The sequence below is a fragment of the Hyperoodon ampullatus genome (assembly GCF_949752795.1).
Source record: "Hyperoodon ampullatus genome assembly, chromosome: 16".
In the NCBI taxonomy this organism is placed as follows: Eukaryota; Metazoa; Chordata; class Mammalia; order Artiodactyla; family Ziphiidae; genus Hyperoodon; species Hyperoodon ampullatus.
Genome location: NC_136929.1, coordinates 62317842 through 62343787, shown reverse-complemented (window position 1 = coordinate 62343787; position 25946 = coordinate 62317842). Strand labels below are relative to the sequence as shown.

The 25946-nt window shown below is 40.3% G+C and overlaps 1 protein-coding gene across 1 annotated transcript in view; it reads left to right on the top strand.

Moving 5' to 3' along the window:
- NEK5 (NIMA related kinase 5) overlaps window positions 1-24807 on the top strand; it is a gene marked incomplete at its 3' end in the record, with an annotated part of 62282 nt that extends 37475 nt beyond the window's left edge. Inside the window, exons 17-23 of the mRNA XM_079721585.1 lie at window positions 1680-1760; window positions 1983-2051; window positions 3829-3949; window positions 8440-8565; window positions 9645-9782; window positions 17625-17736; window positions 24546-24807. Of these exons, the coding sequence (XP_079577711.1) occupies window positions 1680-1760; window positions 1983-2051; window positions 3829-3949; window positions 8440-8565; window positions 9645-9782; window positions 17625-17736; window positions 24546-24807 (909 nt within the window). The remainder of the gene's footprint in view (window positions 1-1679; window positions 1761-1982; window positions 2052-3828; window positions 3950-8439; window positions 8566-9644; window positions 9783-17624; window positions 17737-24545) is intronic.
- Window positions 24808-25946: the final 1139 nt, after the last annotated feature.

The following is a 25946-nucleotide window of genomic DNA, read 5'->3' as shown; positions in this document are numbered from 1 at the left end:
TATAAGTAAGACACAGAAGTCACGTCCTGTTTCAGAGTGTGTAATATTGCAAGGCAGGAAAACACCCTTCCCAGGGTTGCAGGGCAAACGACTGATAAAAATTCAAACTGACAGATGCGGTGTGTGAAGTACCTAGACAAGGCAGTAATTAATTCCAAGGGGGAGGTGATAGGGACCTAATGTAAAATGGTAGAGAGAAATGAGCATTTATACACACACACACGCACACACACGGAGACATTCATAAGTTTCTGGTTCGGAAGGAACAGTACATTTTACCAAGATGGGGAAGAGTGGGGAGCAAGCTTGTGGGAACAGGGCACTCAGGAGAACCACTTTGCATGTGTTGAGTCGGGAAGATCTGAGAGATCACATCCCTGCTTCGCTTCGGAGCCTTTGCTCTGCTTTTCCCTCCACCTGGAACACGCTTTCCCCAGACCTTCATAAGCCAAGGTCCAACGCCATTCCAGGGCGTAAATCAAATGCCATATAGGCTTTTCCTCTATTACTCTCAACTGCTCTTCATTTCCTATGCTATTACCCTATTTTCTTTTCTTTATTATTTTTTTTATATATATATTTTTTTGCGATATGCGGGCCTCTCACTGTTGTGGCCTCTCCCGTTGCGGAGCACAGGCTCCGGACGCGCAGGCTCAGCGGCCATGGCTCACGGGCCCAGCCGCTCCGCGGCATGTGGGATCTTCCCAGACCGGGGCACGAACCATGTCCCCTGCATCGGCAGGCGGACTCTCAACCACTGCGCCACCAGGGAAGCCCCTATTTTATTTTCTTGATAACATTTAACACCTTCTGACATTATGTCATCAGTTTAACTCATTTATCACCTATCTTACTCCAGTAAAATGTGAGTTCCGTGTCAGCAGGGACCTTCTGGTCACGTTCTGCGCCAACCCACTGTGTAGGACAGGATCTGGCCCGTGGTGGGTGCTCAGTATGAAATTGTGGAATGAATATTAAAGTGAAGATGGTACCAAACAGGCAGCTGAATATGTGAGTCTGAAGCTCAGAGGGGAGGAAAGATCAAAACCTGAAGAGACACGTTTAAGAGTCATTGCATAAAGATGGCATTTAAATTCATGGGAGTTGCTGAGACCCCTGTGTGTTAAGGAAGAGAGGCACAGAGGGCCCAGGACTGAACCCCGAGAAAGCCCAGGATTTAAAGTTCACCTCTTGACCATTCCTTTGAAATGCTTGTCAGTACTTTTACAGGCTTCTCCTCCTTCAAATTGCCCACCAATTTTTAGAGCCCCGTCCTTCCTTTATACTGTCATGAGCTGTGCACTTTTTTGTTTTCCTGATTAAGATCTTAAGCCTCTTAACGGAAGGGTCTTATGGTCAAAATTATGTTCTTGAATTAGATTAGGTTGTATTGGACTGTGATAAACATTGTCACATTATAGCGTTTTACCTACCCACTGCAATGCCAGTGTTAAATGTATTATTATTTCATGTTAATGGACACCGTGCCCAAGTTGTTAGTGAACTGTTGTTAACTTTCCTTTGCAGAAGGTATGTTTTCATTCTGAAATCAATCATCAGATTCATTCAAGAAATCAAATAACGTAAACAGACCCTGCTGTGAATTCAGGGGGGTTGTGAAAATATAATTGTTTGATCAATATTAAATGCTAGATTTTAATTTTTCTCTGAATTTTCAGGATATTGAAAGAGACTTGAAACAAATTGGACTTCAGAACACAAAGGAAAGTAAAATTCCGGAACAAAAGCATAAAGCTAAGGTAATAAACATTTTGTCTTAAATTTTCATTTAAAAAATCTGGCTGGGGATCTGCACCTTGCAATCTGGGTTGCCTCTACGATTTCACCCCCTACTATTTTATGGAATTGCCTTATTTTGTGATGTTAGACTAATGGTTTTAAGTATCTGTAATGTCAAATTGGGAGTTGTAATTTTAAGGTTTTTATTGGAATGAGAAACAGATTTTTTTTCTTGCTTCTAGAGAGGGATAAAGTTTGAAATTAATTTCGACAAATGTATTTCTGATGGAGACACCCTCCAAGAGGAAGAGGTATGCCATTAAGTAAAATTCTATTAGTAGGGATGAGAAAATGAGTGTCTTAATAGCATGTTTCATGAACTTTTCCCATAGAAGGTAGGGAGAATTTTCTAAAGTCTTCCTAGAAGGATGTCTGGTGTTCAGACAAGTCTACCAAAATATTTTTTATCCTTCTATTCTTTTTAAACTTGAGATTATTCCTATAGATGGATTATTCCATTTTAATTTATTGTTCTATTATAAAGGGGCTATTTTCCTCATAATAGTAACTTTTATATTATAGCCAGATTAAAATAGAAGATTTAATATATAGTCAACAACTAATACACTCATCTAAAAAATATGTAAATGAGCAGTTATCCTGAAACCATGCACATTTATTTTACATCTTGATTGGTACTGATAACTTTGTACTGGTCTTTGGGTAAATCTCAATTATGCACTTGGGCTTGAATTGAAACAGCAATAAATGCATGAATGCAGTAAACTCAAACCTCATTTTATTACTTGATTTCAACATCTTTTTAAAATCCCATTTTTTACCAGAGCTGCTAACAAATATCAGAATTAACCGATTTGTGTTTCTGTTTCACCTTCTCCAAGTTTGCCTTTTAAATTACCAAAAGTTAAGTATGAATATGTATATACCTATATATATATATTAATTATATACTCAATTTCTTCCTTTCATGTTTTTTTATTGGCTTAAAACTTTTTTAATGTTATTTCTTTCAGATTTGTGTGTGTGCATGTGGTGAAGGATTCTTTTTTTTTTTTTTTTAATAGACTTCATGTTTTAGGGTAGTTTTAGGTTCATGGCAAAATTTAGCAGAAGGTACAGAGATTTCCCATGCAGCTCCTGCCCCCATCCCCCGATGCATGCAGCCTTCCCTACCATCAAAATCCCTCACCAGAGTGGAACATTCGTTACAATTGATGAACCTACACTGACACATCATAATCACCCAAAGTACATAGGTTACCTTAGGGTTCACTCATTCTCTGGGTTTTGACAAATGTGTAACGACATGTATCCATCCTTATAGAATCATACAGAGTATTTTCACGGCCCTAAAAACCCTCTGTGCTCCACCTATTTTTGAGATTTTCATTAGCCTTTTGCTACAAAGACTTCAGTAGAGAGGTGGTAGTTAGTGCTCACTTGTAATCACTAGGCCTCTAAGTGTCCCGGAGCTGTGAGTACCCGAGGAAGCAGCTCTGGGGACCTGGGTCTGGGTTGGAACCTGAGGGCTGGTCCATCCACGGTGCTTCTGTGAAGTGAGGCACCGAAGTTGGCCTGCTAGAAAAAAGAATGGACTCCAAACAGTTTTATCTACCAGTTTGTTCATCCTTTGTTATTCTCTGCTTTGATAATGCTTGAAATAGAGCGATCATTTTCATTTTAATTATGGAATATTAGGAGCAGTTTCAGGGACCTGACTGGGAATGTTAAAGCTTAAAGCAGGGCATAGATGAGCTAACCTTGAAAGTTCCTTAGAATGGAACTGCAGGAGAATAAGATTGAAGGCAGGAAATCTACATCCGATTAGCTGCCACGCGATCAGTGCTTATCACTGTTGACAGGGAGAAGAAACGAACACATTCCTGCTTCTATCGTGTTCCAACACAGTTCTAGTTTTAAAACCCTACCGATTCATGTAATAAACATACATTGAGTACTTACTGCATACCTTGGTAAATGTTGTTACTGGGAACATGAAATAATTTTCAAACTTTTTTCCCCCCAAATGTGGCTTATTTCTCATGAAACACCATGAAATTGCTTTAGGCAATGGATATACTGAATGAAACTTTGACCTCTGAGGACGGCGTTAAGGGGTATAAATGTATAAAGGAGCATGAAGATTATACAGACAAAGCATTTGAAAAACTCTGTTGCCGGGAAGCAGGTATGTGTCCCTTCAAAGCTGCAGATGAGAAGGAACCATTTTATTGGCAATCATCTCGAATTCTCTCCTCCTCACTTGCCTCCCGTGATTTGACTGTCCCCTGCCTCCCACCTCACCCTGAACCCGACGGAGACCTGGCCCGACTCTGCCCACCCCAGAGGTCACACCCCTGAGACCCACCCTCCTCTCTGCCCCACACCATCTCCTGGGGCTGTTTCACCTGCCCCCTCAGCTTCCGCTTCTCCCGGTCCACACTCACCCATCTTTCTCAGGATCTGCTGGATGGCTCCATAGACAAGTCCCACTAGATCTCAGACTCGGCGTGTGTACAATCCAGCTTCTGAGCCCTTTCTTCCCAGGGAGCCTTTATTTCCGGTGATGCCCTCACCAGGCCGACAGTCCTGCTGTCATGCCTGGTGGTTTCTACTCTGAGATGTCCCTGCGTCTTCTCCTCTTTCATTCCCTCTCCCCTGTCCTGTCTCAGCGGTGTGTGTGGTAGGAAACACGTGGGCTTTGGATACCGTACGGAGTTCGAATCCCAGCGGGTGCTGCCACTTTCTGATTCTGTGCCCTTTCACAAGTTACTTCAGATCTCTGAATCTCAGTTTCCTCTTAAGAGTGAGGAGACTAGTACTTGCCACACAGGCTTATTGTGAGGACTAAAGTGAAAATTGATATATTAGGTGCTTAATTTAATATATGCTCTTCCCTTAATTTTCCCTTTCCCTTCCCCTCACTGAATTGCTTTAGTCTCCTATGCATCCTCCCTTTCTCTAGTATTTCCCCTTCATTCTCTAAGTAATTGCTACAGTCATCTTGTCATATTATTATCCTACTCAAATTTTGTTTTGATAATGCCTGTAGGATACAGTCTGTTGCACATAGTATCACATTTAACACTGCGTGGTGTGATCCTGTGGTGACCCCCACTTTCCTGCCCCGTCACCCCCCCTCTCTTTCCGCAGATGATGGGATCCACACAGCCTGCTGGAGCCCCATCTTCCCTTGCAGCTATGTGAGCATTCACACACCCTGGCTCGCCTCAGTTTCCTCTTCCTGGAATCATACACTTTGCCTCATTTCTACCTGGAAAAATCTTTATTCTCTGCTTTGATAATGCTTGAAATAGAGCGATCATTTTCATTTTAATTATGTGAGCATTCACACACCCTGGCTCGCCTCAGTTTCCTCTTCCTGGAATCATACACTTTGCCTCATTTCTACCTGGAAAAATCTTTATTCAATTCAGCAGGCATCTTGTGGAGAATCTCCCTTCTGCCAGACTGTGCTAGGTGGGAGGGACCTCAGAGATGAATGAAACCTGGGTCTGCCCTCAGAATCACAGAATTGTCATGAGCCAAAGAAAGGAAGCACAAAACATGCTTTCTGAGCCCCAGTACTAATCATTGTTCGAGTGCCAGCTGGTTGGAGAGTCAGGGGGGTACCTCTCCTACAGAGCTTGGCATTCCAGGGAGCTTGGGCTTTATCCTGTGTGATGACTTTCAATCAAAGGGAATTAAATGTTATTCGTGATGGAGAAAGATCATGCTGGCTGCCATGTGAAGGATGCATGGAGGGGCAGGACCGAGGGCAGGAGACTGGTCCAGGTGGGAATTGACAGGCACACAGGGCAGGGCAGGGCAGTGACAATAGACACCAGGTGTGAACTGCTGAGTGTGGGGAACTGAGGAAGAGAAGAGGGTCCCAGTCTTCTAATTCAGATGGACAAGGCTATCACCAGCCAAACAGGTGCATGCGTCACGCAGAGGGAGGTCAGTAGAGATAATGTAATGGTTTAAATTTGTAACATATTGAGTTTAGGTCTTTCTGAGCATCAGCTGGAGGTGTTTAGAAGGTGCTAGCTGAGTAAGACCAAAGCTCTGGGGCAAATCAGGGCTTCCTTAGCATATGAACAGTATTTCAACCTTGATGGTGTTGGAAAACCCCTAGGCACAGGGACTGGAGTGAGAAGGAAATGGAGCTTAGGACAGGCGCTTGTATTGTTTAAACAAGTTTTGGGAGAATCAGAAGAGAGTGAAGCCAAAGAAGGAGAGAAGGTTCTGGAAGGAGCCTCAGGGCTTGGCAGTATCAACTGGAAGAGAAAGACCAAGCGAGGCAGGCTGAGTAACAGCCCACAGGGTTTGGTTATCAAGGGCCCTGAGTGGCCTCAGTGTAAGCAATTCCAGCGAAAAGAATCAAATCAAAGGTTATTCTTTGCGTGAGTTCTCTGGGAAGAGAAGAGAGTGAATTATAAGTCTCAAAAGACATGGCTGCTTTTTTTAAGATTTTTTAAAAAAAACACTTCATTAGTTTGATGCTGAAAATGGTCTCTTAATTTAAACTGGGCTCCCATAATTACTATTCAGGCTGAACAATTTCCCATATGTTTATTGACATCTGTATTTCTCTTGTGAATTATGTGCTCACATCCTTTATCCATTTTTCTACTGAAAATGGCATGTTTGTTTTTTTCTTTATAAGACTCATTTAAATTGGACCTTTGCCTGAAATACGTATTGCAAATAGTTTCCCCAGTTGGTCTTTAGATTTCATTTATAGTAACAACAGCAAATATGTGTGAGAGTGTATGTGTGTGTGTGTGTGTGTGTACATATAACTTGGGAATTAACTTTACAAGAGTCGTGCAGAGCATATGAAGGAAACTATAAAACCTTACTGAGGTATTTAAAGATTATTTGAATAAATGTAGAGAAATAACACTGTTATATATTGGAAATATTCATTCCAAATAAATATATGGATTTTTGGCAATTTCAATCAAAAGCACAATAGGATTTTTTTCTGGTGTGAGGAGATCCTGGAGATTCTTAACTAGCCAAAAAATTTAGAAAAGAAGAGCATTGAGGGGCACTTGCCCTTCCAAATATCAAACTGTATTATATAAATTATAGTCATTAAAACAATGTGATACTAGCACCACAATAAAAAAAGTAATGAAAAAAGAGAAAGTTTAGAAACAAACTCTAGTATGTTTCATAATTTAGCATATGCTAAAAGTCACATCATAAGTCAATGGGAAAAGAAAGAATTACTCAAATAAATGCCCTAGGACCAACTGGTTAACAATTTGGGGGAAATTGTGAAATCAGACCCTATATAATGATACAACAAATAAATTCCAAAATAAAATCAAAGAGTTTATATGTAAAAAAATGAAGTTATATGTCAGAAAATAAAGTGAAAGAAAATATAGCTGAGTATTTTTTTTTTGGCTAGGGAAGAATTAGCTATTCAAAATATACAGGAAAAAAATCACAGAATAAATTAGTAATAGATTCAGCTTTAACAATGAAAGCCTTTGGTAAAGAAAATATTATAATGCTAGCCCCTAGAATTGTCATTTTCAGTAGTTTACCTAGGGAAAATAATCATAAATGTCAAAAAAATTAACTACAAATGAGTTCATTAAAGTGTTGTCTATAATAGTAAAAAATTCTAGCAATCTAAAAATCCAGCAAAAAAGAATTAGTTAAGTTATAATATATCCATGAAACAGAATACCATGTTTTCTTTAAAATGGTGGTGTAGAACAATATTTAATAATACAGATATGGTATGATGCTAATTGAAAAGAACAAGTTATAAAAGGGTGTGTAATATTTGGTCCATTTTTTGTTTCAAAACGAAGCAGAAACTATATGCGAGAAGGAAATTTTGAAATTTTAAGTCTCTGGAGAGTGGGATTGTGGTAATTTTTGTTTCCTTCTTCTACTTATCTGATCTCCAGAGTTCTTATAATGAAGCATACTAATAAATAAAGAAAATGATAACACAAGTTATTTTTTAAATTAAGGTAATGGAACAGTTGCATTTCTGTGGAACCTGACTAAAGTTCACATAAATGCCTCAAGAATTTGTCCATCCATGCCGTTAATATTTCTTTAGCGTTAAATACGTTGGCTAGTCAGTCACATGTTAATAATAAAAGTGAAACAATTTTAAACCTGTTTATAATTTCAGTCTTATAAGTTATGATCTATCTATGTCTTAGTCCATTCAGGCCACTGTAACAAAATACCATAATCTGGGAGACTTATAAACAACATTTATTTTGCACAGTTCTGGAGGCTGGAAAGTCCAAGATCATGATGCTGGCAGATTCAGGGTCTGGTGACGGCCCGATTCCATCTTTTTGCTGTGTCCTCACTTAGCGGAAAAGATGAGGGAGCTCTCTGAGGTCTGTTTCATAGGAGCATTAATCCTATTCATGAGGCTCCACCCTCATGACCTAATGACCTCTCCACAGCCCCTCCTCCTAATACCATCACACTGGGCATTAAGTTTCAGTGTATGAATTCGGGGGGGGATGCAAACATTCGGTCCATAGCAGTCTGTATTAGATTGAGGGTGGTGATTTCTCTCCTTTTGAAGGTACCAGCTGATGGACTCCAGGTTTCCTAAGAACTATTTCTTGCAGTTAGTCACACTTTGACTGCTTTGAGATCAACGAGTTATTTCCTTATACCCAGGGTTGTTCATTCCAGATGCTGCCGCTGCAGAGGACAGGAGACAGTGGGATGCTGGGTCTCCTCAGACTCTGCTGCAAATGATGGCCGCGGCCGAGGTCACCTCCACCTGCTCCACTGTGCCTGAGGGTGAAGCTGACATCAGTGGCATAAATTGTCAGCAAGAGGAGAGCGAGGCCCCAAAGGCAGGTGTGTTCACCCCAAATGCTAGTGCTCACCCTGACTTGACAGTTCTCAGTTTTCAGTACAATCCCGATAGATTTGTATTAAATGCCTTCCAAAGATTTTGTTTTGGTTTCTCCCCTACCTCTGCAGAGACTTGCCTACTAATTATTCTAGACAATTGGCCACTGTAGCGATGAGAATGTAAAGGAAGAAAGATCCAGGTTCCCACCTGCCTCCCAAGGAGGGACGGGTGGCTTCATTTGCCTTCCAGTGCTAGCCTAATAACTCCCTTGCAGTTTCTTAGAGGGTCGTTTTTTCCTCAGTAACATCAGAACTGAAATATTAGCTGTCCCACAAGATTTAGAGAGTCAGTGCAAAGATACATATTAACTTGCTTGGCAAACCAAAGTGCTATTTCCATGTTAGCAGTGTTTAGGGTATGATGATATTTTCAACCTAAATTTTTCCATTTTCATTTGGGCTTCTGGCATAGTCTTGCCTTAGCAGAGACTCCCAGCAATATCTGGGTGTGATCTTACAGGTGGTGGAGATCTTCATTGCTTATTTCCTATGTTTTTCTTGATAACATGGGGCTGGGGGAGAGCTAAAATTTATACCCATCTTATAAGTTGAAGTCTGTAAGTATATCGCTGAGATTAGTAATTAGAAGTGTGTGAATTGACCCATATTCATACTATTACAAAATATATTGCATATCATCAAATTTACAAGAAAGGGCTTGCAAACATAATACAATTTAATCCGTCCTAAGCCAATGAGACAGTAAGAGGGGAAACCTAATTTTAAAATAAATAGAATAGAAATGTCAACACACCAAAACAGCCAGTTTACAGGGCAGAAAATGACTCTCCTGCCCAACAGTACATGATAATATTGTCACTAAACTTTTCTGTATCTCAGCTTCCTTGCTAATAAAATGAGGGGTGGGATGAGGTGACCTCCAAGGATCTCACATTCTGTGATTTTATAAAAACTCAAATGAAGAAGCATTTTTAGTTTCAATAATCCAGGCTCCTTTTCAGACGGCCGAGTGATGGTGATTGAAGGCATTCCAGAAAACAGGAAACAGTGGCGGCTTGAAACGCCGGGAACTTTAATGAGCGTTTTGACAGCAGCACATCTAACAAGTAGCTCATTTTCTGCCAACGATGGAGAATTTGGTATGTAGTTTACTTTTAAGAACGTAGTCCCCTGTGGAATTTTGTCAGAGGTGTAAATGCAGAATGGGGATAAAAATAGCCTGGAGAGAGAATTGGGAGGGTGTCTAAGCCTTTTCAGAAGCTGATTTGCTTTGTCCAAGCCTGTTCCAAATACCATTAACAAAAGACTTGAACTTCTGAGAAAAGTAGGGTCATTTTCTGTAATGTGATGGGTTGACAAGTGATGAAAAGTTAGGTAGGAAGGACCAGTGGCTTTGTAGGTGATGAGCTAGTGCTTAGTGCTACCTCACAGAGTCCGTTTATTCTGACAGCTCTTCAGCAGACTCAAATTACCATCCTGTGGGCCGTAAAATACATCTTAACATAGTTTTTTTGGATTTGGGTTTTTCTTGCCTCCAATGTTTAGCAAGATTATGCTGCTATTGACTTTAAGGGAAACCAACCATTACTTTCTAAAGTTCGAGGGAATTCCTATCACAGTGGGGATTTGGTCCTCCACTGTGTGTGCAGGTGTAAACTGCTATGAGCAAAGCCATTTGGGGCAGGCAGGTATCAAACAAAGAACACCTGCGCAGGGGCGAGGTTTCAGGGCTGGGGTTGCGAAGATGCGAGGCTGAGGCGGAGCGGAGGCCTGGTTAGAAACCTAATAGTGATGGAGGCGGATGCGTGCTTACAAAGTTAAAGAACAACACTGGGCTTCCCTTGTGGCGCAGTGGTTGAGAGTCCGCCTGCCGATGCAGGGGACACGGGTTTGTGCCCCGGTCCGGGAAGATCCCACATGCTGCGGAGCGGCTGGGCCCGTGAGCCATGGCCGCTGAGCCTGCGCGTCCGGAGCCTGTGCTCCACAATGGGAGAGGCCACAGCAGTGAGAGGCCCGCGTACCACACACACACAAAAAAAAGAACAACACTGGGAATAATGCAAGAGTCGTACCCGACTGTTTCTGAAGAGTGAGTCTACCAGTTTGTGAAGCGCAAGAAAAGGGGAATCTTTGTGAAAGGTGAGTCTTAAAGAATGGACAGCATTTTATTGAGGAAAGAATATTTCAGGTGGGGAGAACTTGCAGATTCACAGGCCTGAGAGACTGAGAAAGACGGTATGACTAAAATTTAGGCGCCGGAGAAGGGACCAGAGTCCCTGAGTAGATGAAGTCCTTCGGTGTTATTACTTATCTCAGCTGCCACACTTAAAACTCAAGGCAGGGGTGGCAGTGCAGTGGGGAGAGAGAGAGAAAATGCCTCCCTGCCTTCAAGGCTCTCTTTCAAGTACCTTCAAACCACAGACGGCAGTGTGATTGCATGTCTGCTCCCTCCCCTTCTATCCTGGGATAGAAACATCATCTGTAAGGATGGGGCCGGGGGCCGGTGGGGAAGAAGTTTTGGGCTGGCCTGGCTTGGCCTGGAGGCCAAGGGCTGGGGCCACAGACCAGGTAGGAGGGGGGCGCCCATCTTTCAGGACACTGCAGTGGTGACATACTGGTGGCTATGATGTGTCTTCTTGGGTTTGTTCCTGTGCTTCTTGGAGAGAGTCATAGAAAACTTCATGTGATCTTGCATACCAAATTAATTAATTCATGAACTTACTGCATTTTCGAATGGATGGCTTTAATTAGGCATATATGAGTAATTTAATCTAACAAGTGGGATTAAGCATAGGAACTTGCCTCTAAGGGTAGCATTCAAAGCAAAATGTAGGTATTTTCTTTTGTAACCTGCTAAAGGTGCAGGCATCCCCTCCCACCCCAGCTGTGCTTTCTCTGCTCTTTCAGCCTCTAACTCTGTTGTTGGCCTCACCCCATCTTTCCTATCCCTGTAGCAAGCTTGACTTCCTGTCTCTGGTCATCTCTTCTTTCTTTACCTCTCCCTCTGCACCCCTGCCAGATAATCCTAAAAATCCTTTTAAATCCTGCAAAAGATTCTCCCATACCCTCAGGATAAAATCCAGACTCTGCAGACTCTAAGTGCCTTAAAGAGCGGATGGCCTCTCCCAGCACCAGGGCTGCTAGCACTTCTCCATCAGCAAATATTTCTTCCTCAGTTTAGAAAGGTGAGTCTTTCTAAAGACTCCTCCCTTTGCCAAAGTAATTCTTCCTGTAAGATTTCACTCTGATGCAACCTCCCGGCCATTTCTGATGTTTTATCAGCAGATACCCGTCCCTCCCTGCTTTTCGCTATATTGCCAAACAGGGCTTTACAAAGGTGTCTGGAATATAGGAGATTCTTAATCAGTTAACAATTGGAATGAATGAGTGGAAGAGCCTGTAACTTGATTGACATACTTCCCTTTAATCCAAAAAATTCTAATAAGCTTTCTGTAAATCCTCAAGTTTGTCTACGGTCTCTCTGTCTTTTCTCTGTTAGTTGCCTCTGACAATTTCACATTAATTCAGTCTCATACTCAAATTCGTTCACACTCAAATATTGGTTAAATGCATGAAAGACATTTCCTTATTATGTTTATCATTTAAATTCAGGTCATAAAAAGATGCAGTAGCAATTTTATTTGAAATTTTAGTGATTGCTATGAAAAACCTGGATCTCAATTAAACTACTGCCTGTGTACCACTGACAAGGAACCACTGGTTTTTTGTTTGTTTGTTTTTATAAACTTATTTATTTTTGGCTGCATTGGGTGTTCGTTGCTGCACACAGGCTTTCTCTAGTTGGTGAGTGGGGGCTACTCTTTGTTGTGGTGCGTGGGCTTCTCATTGCAGTGGCTTCTCTTTGCGGTGGCTTCTCTTGTTGTGGAGTATGGGCTCTAGGTGGGCAGGCTTCATCAGTAGTTGTGGCTCGCGGGCTCAGTAGTTGTGGCTCATGGGCTCTAGAGCTCAGGCTCAGTAGTTGGGGCACACGGGCCCAGCTGCTCCGCGGTATGTGGGACCCTCTGGGACCAGGGCTTGAACCCATGTCCCCTGCATTGGCAGGCGGATTCTTAACCACTGCGACACCAGGGAAGCCTGGAACCACTGTTTTTTATTTTTGTTTTTGTTTTTTTTGGGTTTGAAACACCTCCCTGCCGTGGAAGCCCGAGTCTTAACACTGGACCATCAGGAAGTCCCCCAGGAACCACTGTTTTAAATGCCTGAGAAAACATCAGGGCATGTGTCCTTTGCATTCCTCTAAGTTTGGTTTCCCTGCTTAATATCCCACAAGACAGCTATTCTCTGATCATAAAAGTAAAGTTCACTTTAGTTTCCTGTTTAATATCTTTCTTCCTCACTAGACTATAAGCTTCTGAGAGCTTTGTCTTGATCACCACCCCACTCGGCCTCTCCATCCCTAGCACCTGGTATAATGCCCAGAACTTAGTAAGTCACCATGTCTTTGTGAATGAAAATACAGCCATAGCACGTTTTTACTATCACTTTATGTAAAGGCATGGGATTGCCAATATTTGTATTGTTATCAAGTTGGATAAGGAAATTACAATGCTAATTATTCTTACAGCTCTATGGAGTCTTTGTAAAGACTTTCTGCATGTGTAAATTTTAATAACTTTGATTACAGGTGTAATAGACACAATTTATAAAGGCATTTAAGGATTCGTTGTCATACATTTAAGCATGATTCATATATCGTTTGTCAGTCTTTAGCTTAAATATCCAACTCCTTGAAAATAAATTCCTTTGATGTTTCTAGCTCTAAATTCCATTTGAAAATGAGGGTTTCGGCTTTCCTGGTGGTGCAGTGGTTAAGAATCTGCCTGCCAATGCAGGGGACACGGGTTTGAGCCCTGGTCCGGGAAGATCCCACACGCCGTGGAGCAACTAAGCCCGTGTGCCACAACTACTGAGCCTGCGCTCTAGAACTCGCGAGCCACAACTAGTGAGCCCATGCGCCACAACTACTGAGCCTGCATTGCCACAACTACTGAAGCCTGCCCACCTAGAGCCCATGCTCCACAACAAGAGAAGCCACTGTAATGAGAAGCCCATGCACCGTAACAAAGAGTAGCCCCAGCTCTCCGCCACTAGAGAAAGCCCGCGCGCAGCAATGAAGACGCAATGCAAAAAAAAAAAAATTAATTAAATAAATAAATTAAAAAAAAATAAATAAAAATGAGGGTTTATCAAGCACATGTTTAATTTGTGCTAATTTTAAGAAGTTTGAAATAGCAAGACTTTACAAAATCCTTTTAAATGAATCTAACTAATAAGAGTGACACTCTTTCAAAGAGAAGTATTTTTTTACATGTGCATAATTAATTCAGGTCAGTAATTTTGTTTATAGTTTAACCACTCCAAGGGAATCCTTGGTGGGAAGGTAACCTCTATTTTTCTAGTGTAAGTTTTCGGGCCACATAGTTGCCTTGGTAACATCATAGTTGCACATCCTGATAACAGCTGATTTACATTTCTGTAGTTAGCCTTTCATTCTTTCTTCTATCCTGTTAAACAAAAATAAGAGCCTCCTAAAATTGTCTTCCTAAGACAGGAAAATAAAAACTGTCAGATTCCCACACCAGGAGGAATACTCTGGCTTGCTTTTAATTAGCCAGATACCTCATAGATGAGATATATCAATCTATTTCATTTGTTTAATGTGCTTTAGGAAGTAACATGAGCTATGATTTGGGATGAAATATGTTGATTTAAATAGGTAAATGTAAGTGTGGTGAGATTTCTACTTGTGTGTTCATGAGCAGTCATGTAACAGTTTACCGAAAAATAAAAAAAAATTTAAAAAGCCACACTTTGCTCTTAATTCCACCTTTGGAGGAAAGTTCCTATTTTTAATCCCACTTGCTAACAGAGGGTAGGGATTTTTTTTTTTTCCTGGAGACTAAAGTGAAATACTCTTTAAACACCTAGGAACCAGATGTTTGTACAGTTTGTGTGGGAAAGGTATGTTATGATAGATTACAAACATGAGCACAGTCCTTCACTCTTCCCTGTATCCATGCCTTTTGCAGTATGACTTTGTAGCTCCTCTGTCATTAAATGTTTTTCTTTCCCTCTTCCCTTGAGTCTTGACTGGCCTTGTGATTTGCTTAGGCCAGTAGAATGCACCGGAAGTGATGGTGTGGCAAATCTGAGTATTTAAGGAGCTTCTGCTCTTTCTTTTGGAATCCTGTCCATCTCTCAACTAGCTCCAGTTGCCCTGCTGGAAAATGAGGGACCGTGTGGAACAGAGAGACAAGCCATCCCAAGTGAAGCCATGCTAGACCAGCCAACCTCCAGGTGGCCAGGCAAGTGACTGCAGATGCCATGAGGGGCCCAGCTGAGACTGCAAGAGCCAACTAGCTGAGTCCAGCCCAAATCGCCCAACTGCAGAATTGTGACCTATATAAATGGTTACTGTTTTAAGCCACTAAGTTATGTGGTGGTTTATTATTCTGGAAAAGCTAACTATTGTAGACATACTTAGCAAAATTCCTAAAGTGGTAGTTGAAAGTAGGCTAGCTCTACATAATTTTAAAGCCAACTTAAGAAACCAGCATTTTTAATTCTCTGTGAATTCTTTTAGTTATTTTGTGGATTCTTTTAAGAATATCTGTCTCGACAATGTTCTTGATTGCACCACCGAGGTTGAAATTTTGTAGGGAAAAAAACAGACATCATTGACAAGCATATGAAAAGATGCTCAATATCATTAATCATCAGTAACTTTAAATCAAAACCACAAAGAGGGGCTTCCCTGGTGGTGCAGTGGTTAAGAATCCACCTGACAATGCAGGGGACATGGGTTCGAGCCCTGCACCTGGAAGATCCCACATGCCACGGAGCAGTTGGAGCCCGTGTGCCGCAACTAATGAAGCCCATGCGCCTAGAGCCTGTGCTCCACAACAAGAGAAGCCACCGCAACGAGAAGCCCGAGCACTACAACGAAGAGTAGCCCCCGCTGCCACAACTAAAGAAAGCCCGCGTGCAGCAATGAAGACCCGACGCAGCCAAAAATAATAAATAAATTTTAAAAATTAAAAAAAAAACACAAAGAGCTATCATCTCACACTCATTCGATGGCCACCATAAAAAAAAAAAAAACAACCCAGAAAGTAACAAGTATGTGGAATAATTGGAACCCTTATGAACCATTGGTAGAATTGTAAAATAGTGCAGCCATTATGGAAAATGGTATGGCAGTTCCTTAAAAAATTTAAAATAGAACTACCTGATCCAGCAATCCCTCTTCTGGGTATATATACAAAAAAATTGAAAACAAGATCTCAAAGAGATGTTTTTGCACACCCATGTTCAATGTACCATTATTCACAATAGCTAAGATGTGGAAGCAACCTAAATGTTCATCAGTGGATGAATGGATAAAGAAAATGTGGTATATACATACAATAGATTATTATTGTGTTAAAAAAAGAAAGAAATTCTGTCACAAGCTACAACATAGATGAACCTTGAGGACCTTATGCTAAGTGAAGTAAGCCAGTCTTGAAAGATAAATACTGCAAGATTCCACTTAGGTGAGGTATTTACAGGAGTCAAAGTCTTAAAAAGTATAATGGTGATTTCCAGAGGCTGGGGGGAGGGGGATATAGGGAGTTGTTTTTCAGTGGGAGTAGAGTGTCAGTCATGCAAGATGAAACAGTTCTAGAGAGCTGCTGTACAACAATGTGCATAGAGTTAACAATACTGTACTGTACACTTGGAAATTGTTAAGAGGGTAAATTTATGTTATTTTTTCTTTTACCACAAACAAAAAAATCTCAGACATCATTGACTCAAAAATTCAGAATTCCTTGATTGCCTCATGAATTATTTTATTATGGTCTCTCTGAATTGGGATCCAAAAAAATTTGATATGTTAAAAAAAAAACAATTCAGAGGAGTAATACTGTGAATGTGAGGAATTTTAGTTATACCTTATCCAATTTTTTTCACCTATATTTTTATGAATATATGAGAGTGATATAAGATTAAAAATGTATGCTTAGGGAGGACTAAAAGAGTTCTTATAGTAATTTATATTTATAAAATATAAATTCTAAGGGCTAAGAAAACATTGTGTCATTTTATTGGGAACATTTTCTTTGCTATTGGTGTATAAAATATGTGCATCTCATAATCATTGGAATCTTAGAGTTGTTGAGGGGATGCTGCTTTCTATAAAGAAATTAAATTTTGTACTACCTTCATTCTGATTTTTTTCCCAAGAGAAAAAAAGTACATTTTTTTTTTTAATTTTAATTTTTAAGAGTCTGGCTTACCTCATTCTTTTTTTAATGTTTGCAAAGTATTTAATAGTATGTGGGCATTATTTGAAATCACAAGAGTCAAGATTTTTTTTTTTTTGGCTGAGCCGTGGGGCTTGCAGGGTCTTAGTTCCCCAACCAGAGATTGAACCCACACCCTTGGCAGTGAAGGCACGGAGTCCTAACCACTGGACCGCCAGGGAATTCCCCAAAAGTACATTTAAATAACAACAATTAATTCACCCCCTCACCTCCTTCCTCCCCTCACCAAAAAAGATAAAAGTTGTGGGTGTGTGCTTTGGGTTTTCTTTGCAGACATCAGTGATTAACCGTAACCATACACTAAATACTGTATAAAAACAGCGAAGAATAAGGGTAGTGCAATAATGTTGGAAAGTCTTAAGTTTTTACAAGATTTTCTTAAATTTTCTATGCAATCAAAGCATCTACTCCCAAAGTGGGATTATTTTGTCTCTTCATCTCTGATCCTTATTCCTCTTCTCTTGTGTTGCCTACTACCTTCAGTACAATGCAGAATACTTGGTGTCAGTTGTCACCTGTCTATTCTCTGTTTTAATGGAAATTATTCAAAGGTTTTACCATTGTGGTTGATGTTCAATATAGGATTTTTGGTATATGTCCCTCTCGAGAGGTATAGGCTGGGATGCTTTAATCTCTCTTTCTGTCATTTAACAGTGGGACCATTAAAACAGTGGCTTCCTAAAGAAGATGAGGGGGAGGTAGAAGTGGCCTCTGACATTGAAGTAGATGAAGAACAACCAGAACCCAAATCTGATGATGATGATACGTAAGTAGGTCATACCTAATGCCTACATGAAGCACGGGTAAAAAGTTAAAATGCTGTTGTTGAGGCATAGAATATAGCCTCAAAGACCCAGCTAAGGAGACCAAGTTTTCCTATATACATGGGCTTGTCTCTGGGTTCTTCATTCTTTTCCAATGGCTTTGTTTTCCCTTTCTGCGTCAGTGATATTCTGTCAGTTACTATGGCTTTATTGTACCTTTTGATATCTGGTATGGCTAGTCCTCACAGCTTCCTCTAGTCTCCATATCATTTTCTTCAAAATTATCTTTGCTGTTGCTTTTTACTCAACGTATACATCCTTGCATCCTCTTGTAAAGTGTCATGAAAAACCCTGTTGGGATTTTGATGAGAATGAGATTACATTTGTTGATTAATTTATGGGAATTCACATCTTTGTGATTATGTCTTAACATCCATGAATATAGTATAGCTCTCCATCTATTTATGCCTTTTAAAATATTCTTCAGTATTTTTGTAGTCTTCTTCATGATATAGATACCACTTAACTTTTTTGTTGCTGTTGCCATTATTAATGGGGTCATTTTTCTCCTACTACATTTTGGCTACCGCTAGTGTATGGAACACTATTGATGTTGTATCCTGTAACCTCACTGAACTCTCTTATTAGTTCTAAAATTTGGAGTCCTTTGAAGTTTAAACTTTTTACTATAATTTACTTTTAAAATAGGTAATATATTCACATGGTTCCAAATTCAAAAGGTACATTCTTTTCATAGTCTTTCTGCTATCTCATTACCTCTGCCACATAATTCCCCTCCCCAGAGTCAACCAATCCAATCTGCTTCTTGTGCATACTTCTGAGAAATTCCATTAAAGTGTAAGCAAATCTGTATATCTTGGTATGTGTGTATTTCTTTTCTTTTTTATAGAAAGTTTCATAATGTAGATACTATCTTGCAACTTCCTTTTATCACTTAACAGTGTATCTTGAGTACCTATCATAATATACAAACAGTAGTATATAGAGAGTTTAAATTCCCAGAACAGCAAAGTGTTGTGTCAAAGAGTATGTCCGCTTGTAATTGGATAGTGTCAAATTGCCCTTCACAGAGGTTACACCTATGAACACTTCCACTGACAGGGTATGGAAGTGCCTGTTTCCTTGTACATTACCTTGCTCAGTGTGTTACCAAACTTACGGATCATTGCACAGTTGATAGATTTTAAAATGACATTTCAGGTTTAATTAGCATTTCTTTAATGAGTAAGGTTGCCTTTCCATATGCTTAAGATCCATCTTTATTTCCTCCTTTGGGAATCAGTTTTTTGTTGTTTTTTTTTTGCGGTATGCGGGCCTCTCACTGTTGTGGCCTCTCCCGTTGCGGAGCACAGGCTCCGGATGCGCAGGCTCAGCGGCCATGGCTCACGGGCCCAGCCGCTCCGCGGCATATGGGATCCTCCTGGACCGGGGCACGAACCCGTATCCCCTGCATCGGCAGGCGGACTCTCAACCACTGTGCCACCAGGGAGGCCCGGGAATCAGTTTTATTTATAGCCTTAGTCATTTAAAAAATTTAGGCTATTAACATTGTGTTGATTTGGGGAACTTTTTGTATTTTAGGGAAATTAGTCTTTTAGCTGTAATATGTTTCAAGAATATTTTCCCCAGTTTTTTGTTTGCTTTTTGATTGTATTTATAGTGACTTGTGCCATGAGGAAATTTCTTACTTTTGTCTACTTAGATTTATCAATTATTTAATAAGAAATACCAGAATTTTTGTAGTACTTTTATGATTTGATTTTCTATTTAAATATTTTGTTCATCTTGAATTTTACTTGTAAAGTGTGCCTCCAACTTAATTTTTTCCCCAAATAACTCCTTACTATTCCAACACCATTTACTGAAAATCTTTATTTTTGATACCAATTTGAAGTGCCGCTTTTATGATATACAACATTTTTATGTGTATTTGTATCCAATTCCTATTCTTTCTAGTCTAATTATTGTATTATAAACATGTTTATAATATGTTTTATTGTTTGGGGGGGCTTTCCTTTTTCATAATTTTCCTGTCTAGTTTTTCCATGGGACCATTAGAATCAACCTGTCTAGCAAATAAAGGAGGGAGGGAGGGAGGGAGGAAGGAAGGAGGGATGGAAGAAGGAAGGAAGGGAGGGAGGGAGGAAGGAAGAGAGGGGAGAATTTCCTCAGCCTTCTTCCTTTTTCTCCTGGTCTCTATTATTGCTGATGTGAAATCTGCTATCATCTAATTGTTTTTCCTTTATAGATGTGCTAACTCTCTCCCTAGTACTTTCATAACTTACCTTTTCTTCTTTCATTCTTATGTTTTGCTATGATATCACTAAGTCTGGATTTATCTTTTATCCTCCTTGGTTCACTTTCTTCTGAGAACTCATGACTTTCTTTAGTTCTGGAAATTTTTTACCTATTATTTCTCCAAATATCGCTTTTCTTATTCCCTCCTTCTTGGCTCTCCAATTAGATAGATTCTAGAACTTCTCAATCTGTCCCCAATAACACCTAGTTGTACTTTCATATTTTTTAAAAATATATTTATTTATTTAGGTTGCGCCAGTTCTTAATTGTGGCATGCAGACTCTTAGTTGCGGCATGCATGCAGGATCTAGTTCCCCGACCTCTGGCCCCCCTGCCTTGGGAGCGTGGAGTCTTGCCCACTGAACCACCAGGGAAGTCCCCTTTCATATTTTTTATTCTTTGTTTCAATCTAGGTGAATTCTTGAATACTGTTTTCCAGTTCTCTCTGGGTATCATCTATTAGGTTTTTAACTTAAATGATTACATATTTCCTAATATTTATAATTATTTGTTCTTATATTTATATGTTCTTGTTTCCTTCTTGCATAACTGTTTACCATAATTTAAAAACATTTAAAAATGTATGTTGTGCTTTAATTTCTCTTGTTGAGCATACTTACTTTAAGGGCTTTATCAAAATCCTCTGTTGATACCAATTATAAACAATCTATAATAAAGAAGAGAGTTTTATTCAAGCAAAACTGAGAACTATAGACCAGGAGTGTAGACTCCACCAAGGAAGAAGAAAGCCCTCTGGAGAAGCATGGTTTTCAGTACAGTCTTATATCTTGTCAGAACAAAGAACAAACATCAAATATGACAGGGGTACCTTCCTTCAAGGTTTCAAAAGAGACATCAGCACATACACAGCGAGTCAGCACGACCTTGGTGTCTGGGAAGGGACCCTCATCTTTGAAGGAGTATTAGCATTGGTGTCATAGGAACAGGAATCATTTATCCTTATCTTCAGAGTGGACACTTTTTAAAAAAATTTATTTTTGGCTGCGTTGGGTCTTTGTTGCTGCGCACGGGTTTTCTCTAGTTGCAGCGAGGGGGGCTACTCTTCGTTGCAGTGCACGGGCTTCTCATTGCGGTGGCTTCTCTTGCTGTGGAGCACGGGCTCTAGGCATGCGGGCTTCAGTAGTTGTGGCTCCCGGGTTCTAGGGCACAGGCTCAGTAGTTGTGGCGCACGGGCTTAGTTGCCTCACGGCATGTGGGATCTTCCCGGGCCAGGGCTTGAACCTGTGTCCCCTGCACTGGCAGGCGGATTCTTAACCTCTGTGCCACCAGGGAAGCTCCCAGAGTCAACACTCTTTAATGGTTAAAGCAGATGTACAAGTGTGTTTGGCCATAAGACAGGCTGTTCCAGGTCACATAAAGTATAGGCCAAATCATGTATAAGCCAGAATGACTTCCCCATACCCCAATATGTGAAAATTTCTTCCAATGCCTCCATAAAAATAATTTCATCTCAAGTTAGTTCATGGTCCAACTTAAAAAAAAAATTTGTTGCCCACCCTTCTTACCATTAGATTTATTCTTGTGTTTTGGAATTTTAGTTTGCAGGCTCATTCTGTTTTGGAGGTTCTTTTGTATTTTGTGGGGTTTTTTGGTTTTGTTTTTAAAATTTTCTTCCCTCCTTTCCTATCTCTTGGCATCTCCTACATATCTGACAGGTTTTTGCTTTCTTCATTGGGTTCCCCTCCATTCTTCCTAAATGTAACCCTTGAAGAGCTGCTCTTCAGTGCAAGGGTGGTCTAGGAAAAAAGCTCAGTAATGTGGCTTGTCTGTCTTGGCTCAATCTCTGGGAGAAAAATACTTCCTGAGAAATTTATAACCATGGATTTGTCTTCACTCAGATTTGGAGTTTGAATTTACAATACGTGGATGGTCTAGAAACATGTACATTAAAAAATTAACATTAAAATTAGCAGTAAGAGATTGTAATACTTTGGGATCTCTAGAAGAAACACATACAAAACACTCTGGAGGGATATAGCCTCAATCCAGGTTACAGTGAGTTTCTCACTAAAGCACTGCTGAAGATGAGCTCACAAAGATTAAATCCACTATGAGAGACAGCAAACACAACAAATAGCTAAATTAGGTCATAAACAACTTCAGATAATATTATGAGTATTTAATATTTGTATAATAATTACTATTGTATATTTAAAATTATTTAATTAAAATAAGAAAACATGAGAAAAAAGCAGGTCTATCAAAAAAGAACAGAAAGGGGCTTCCCTGGTGGCACAATGGTTGAGAGTCCGCCTGCCGATGCAGGGGACACAGGTTTGTGCCCCAGGCTGGGAGGATCCCACATGCCACGGAGCGGCTGGGCCCGTGAGCCATGGCTGCTGAACCTGTGCGTCCAGAACCTGTGCTCCACAACGGGAGAGGCCACAACAGTGAGAGGCCCGCATACCGCAAAAAACAACAAACAGACAAAAACACGAAGATTTGATAATCAACCAATAGAACTGAACGTGAAAAAAACCTTCCAATAGAAATTAAAATTCAGCAGTTTAAAAACAGGATAGAGTTAATGAAGGAATCAGTAACTAGAAAATAGATCTGAGGGGGAAAAAATGATCGAAAATGTGAAAGAAGTGTTAAGAGGCATGAAGGTGCAATGTATATCTAAAAGGAATTCCAGAAGAAGAGAATAAATGAAAAGCAATATTCAAAGCAATTATAGCTGTGAACTTTTTGTAATGATTGAAAGCCACGAATCATGATATCTGGGAAATAAAAGAATAATCAAGCAGGATCAATGAAAAGAAATTCACACGGACATATTATTACGTTGTAGAGGAATGGAGACAAAGGCAAGATTTTGTGTAAGCACATACCCGAGTAATGGCAGCTTAACACATGGGAGCTATAATTACTGGTCCACCCCGAATTGATGATCTCCAATTTTAGGGGAGTCCTCTGTGATACCTAGCAATCCTATGCCTGGTCAGCTTCCCTCCAAACCCTCAGTCGTGCACACTCACCCCATCCACCTTGCTCTCAGCACGTGCCCTGCCTTCTACTTCACAGAGGGGGTGTTTTGTAGGTGGAATTACCTCTGTTGTGTAGATCCATGAATTTTTTACACATGCGTCCTTGACTCCTTCTCACTCCCTATCTTCCTTCTCAGAGGAAAGCAGTCTCCCTTCCTGTTGAAAGCTCCTCCTTACACGGGTGCTCTAAGTCCCAGTCTTTCCTCAGTGACCACGTTGCTATCAATTAATCTACCTTTCTCCTGTATTTTCAACATCTCTTACTTCCTCTCAGCTTATAAACATGCCCAAATCTCTCCCATCGTGAAAAACACCAAAAAACCCCATTCCCCTTATGTTCTTGAGATAATACTGTCCTTTCAGAGCAGGGCTCCCCTCAGAGGAGTTTTAGCTCATTGTCATCACTTTTTCAAACCTCCCATTGCTTTCTTGATCCACTATATGATGGCTCCGGCTGCAGAGAACTCTGAAATATTCCTGCAAAGGTCATCTATTACCTTGAAATTGCCAAGTCCAATGACCATTTCTCAGTGCTCATCTTATGTGACTGCTCCCTCTCTCTGGAAATTCTCTGCTCCCTTGGCTTCCATGACGAACACTCTTGGTTCCTACCAGCTCCTCCTAGGTTTCTTTCCTTTGCCCCTTAAATATCCGTGATCTTTGAGATATTTTCTTGGTCTCTTCCCTTCTTATTATTTATTTATTTATTTTTTTGGCGGTACACGGGCCTCTCCCTGTTGTGGCCTCTCCCGTTGCGGAGCACAGGCTCCGGACGCGCAGGCTCAACGGCCATGGCTCACAGGCCCAGCCGCTCCGCGGCATGTGGGATCTTCCCGGACCGGGGCACGAACCTATGTCCCCTGCATCGGCAGGCGGACTCTCAACCACTGCGCCACCAGGGAAGCCCATCTTCCCTTCTTCTTTTCTAAAAGCATCAGAGTTGCAGCCTTAGACACAATTTCAATTCCTGGTCCTACTAATTAAGAGCTGTGAGACCTTGGGCACTTTTTATTTTTTTTATTTTTTTATTTTTTTGGGGCACTTTTTAAAAACCTCTGAGCCCAGCTTCTTTATAAATTGATGATGATATTGTCCACCTCAAGTGTTGTTATTAGTAGATGAAATATACTATGTGTAAAGTGCTCCAGGGCAGTGACCAGCACATAGGAAGGGCTCAGTATATGGCAGCCACCTTATTATTTTTTTCTTTTTTTCTCTTCCCTCCTCTTCTTTTAAACTAAGAGTAGATGGATATTAATAAATATAATAAAGGTTATTGAACACAAATCCAGCGAAACAGAATACTGATTCTCCCAACATTGGTTGTGCATCATCCTTAGAGAAACCAGACTGATATGATAATTACCTGGGTGAAAAAGCTGGTCAAGTGGGGGTGGGGCATGAGAAGGGACACTAATTTTCACATGTATTCATTTGGGTTTTGATATCCCAAAGTTGATTTTTACTGCTTATTATTTCAGAAATTTTGAAGAATCTGAAGATGAGTTGAGAAATGAAGTAGTAGAATCCCTGGAAAAACTCTCTACTTCCAAAGAAGCAGAAAAAAGGGACGAGGTTTCCAGTTCCTCTAAGGATGCTGAAAAGAAAGAGGGGATAGGCATACAGAAATATGCAGAATTAAATGAAGGTTTGGAGAGTATTTTTACTCCATCTGATGACAAAATTTGTATTGTTGATGAAGACCCAGGAACATCAACCACCAGTCAAAATATACAAGTGTGATTATTGAACTTTTTCTTTAAGTAACAAGTTAGTATCTATTACAGTGTCTCTTCGGGAACAGTCATAAATATACATTTATTGTAAGGGTTTTCCAGTAATCCCAAGGCTTTATTAGTTTTCTTCTCAATTTAGACAATAGGACTAACTTCTGAATGTAGAAATTAGTATTTTTACGCTAAGAAATCTTTCAGATCATGTGTGGTTGGCAGAGTAATGCGGCTCCCCTCAGCCCACACGCACCCAAAGATGTGAATATATTTTTACCTGGCAGAGGGGAATTAAGGTCGCAGATGGATTAAGGTTGCTAATCAGCTGACCTTAAAATAGGGAGGTTATCTTGGATTATTCAGGTGGGCTCAATGTAAGCACAAGAGTCTTTGAAAGTGGAGGAGGGAGGGAAAGGAGAGAACCAGAGAGGTGGCAGCTGAGAGGGATTCAGCTTGATGCTGCTGCCTTTGAAGATGGAGGAAGGGGCCACAAGCCAAGGAATGCAGGCAGCCTGCAGAAGCTGGGAAAGGCAGGGAAACAGACTCACCCCTAAGGCCTGCTGAAGGAATGCAGCTCTGCCAACGCCTTGGTTTTAGCCTGCTGAAATCCACTTTAGATTTCTGACCTATGGAACTGTAAGATAATACATTTTTGTTGTTTTAACTAAGTTTGTGGTCATTTGTAACTAATGATAGAAAACTAATATACAAACTCATTCATTTAAAATAATCTGTCGTTTTATAAAACCATGACTTTGAAATTTCTTAAGGTATACTGAACATGCTTTTCTGAAGCTGATGTTGACACTTACAGGAGTAAGGTAATTGAGCAAGGAGAGGAACAAGGCATGTCAATTATGTACCAAATAATAATTTTATTGTTTCATTGAATTATTTTCTAATAGTTTCAAATGTATAGATTATAAACTTCTGGAAGGCAGGGACTGTATCTGGTCTTTGTTTCTTATGATGATCTTTTTATATATAGTGCTTAGCACCATGCTAAAAATGTTTCTTAACTGAGTAAGTAAATACTAATACAATTTCCTCATTAAGACTGTAAGCTCTCTGAGGCAGGAAACTAGACTTAAACTTTTTGTATTAATTATAACAATCCCAGTGTTGAACATGTGCCTGGAGCTTAGCAGATAT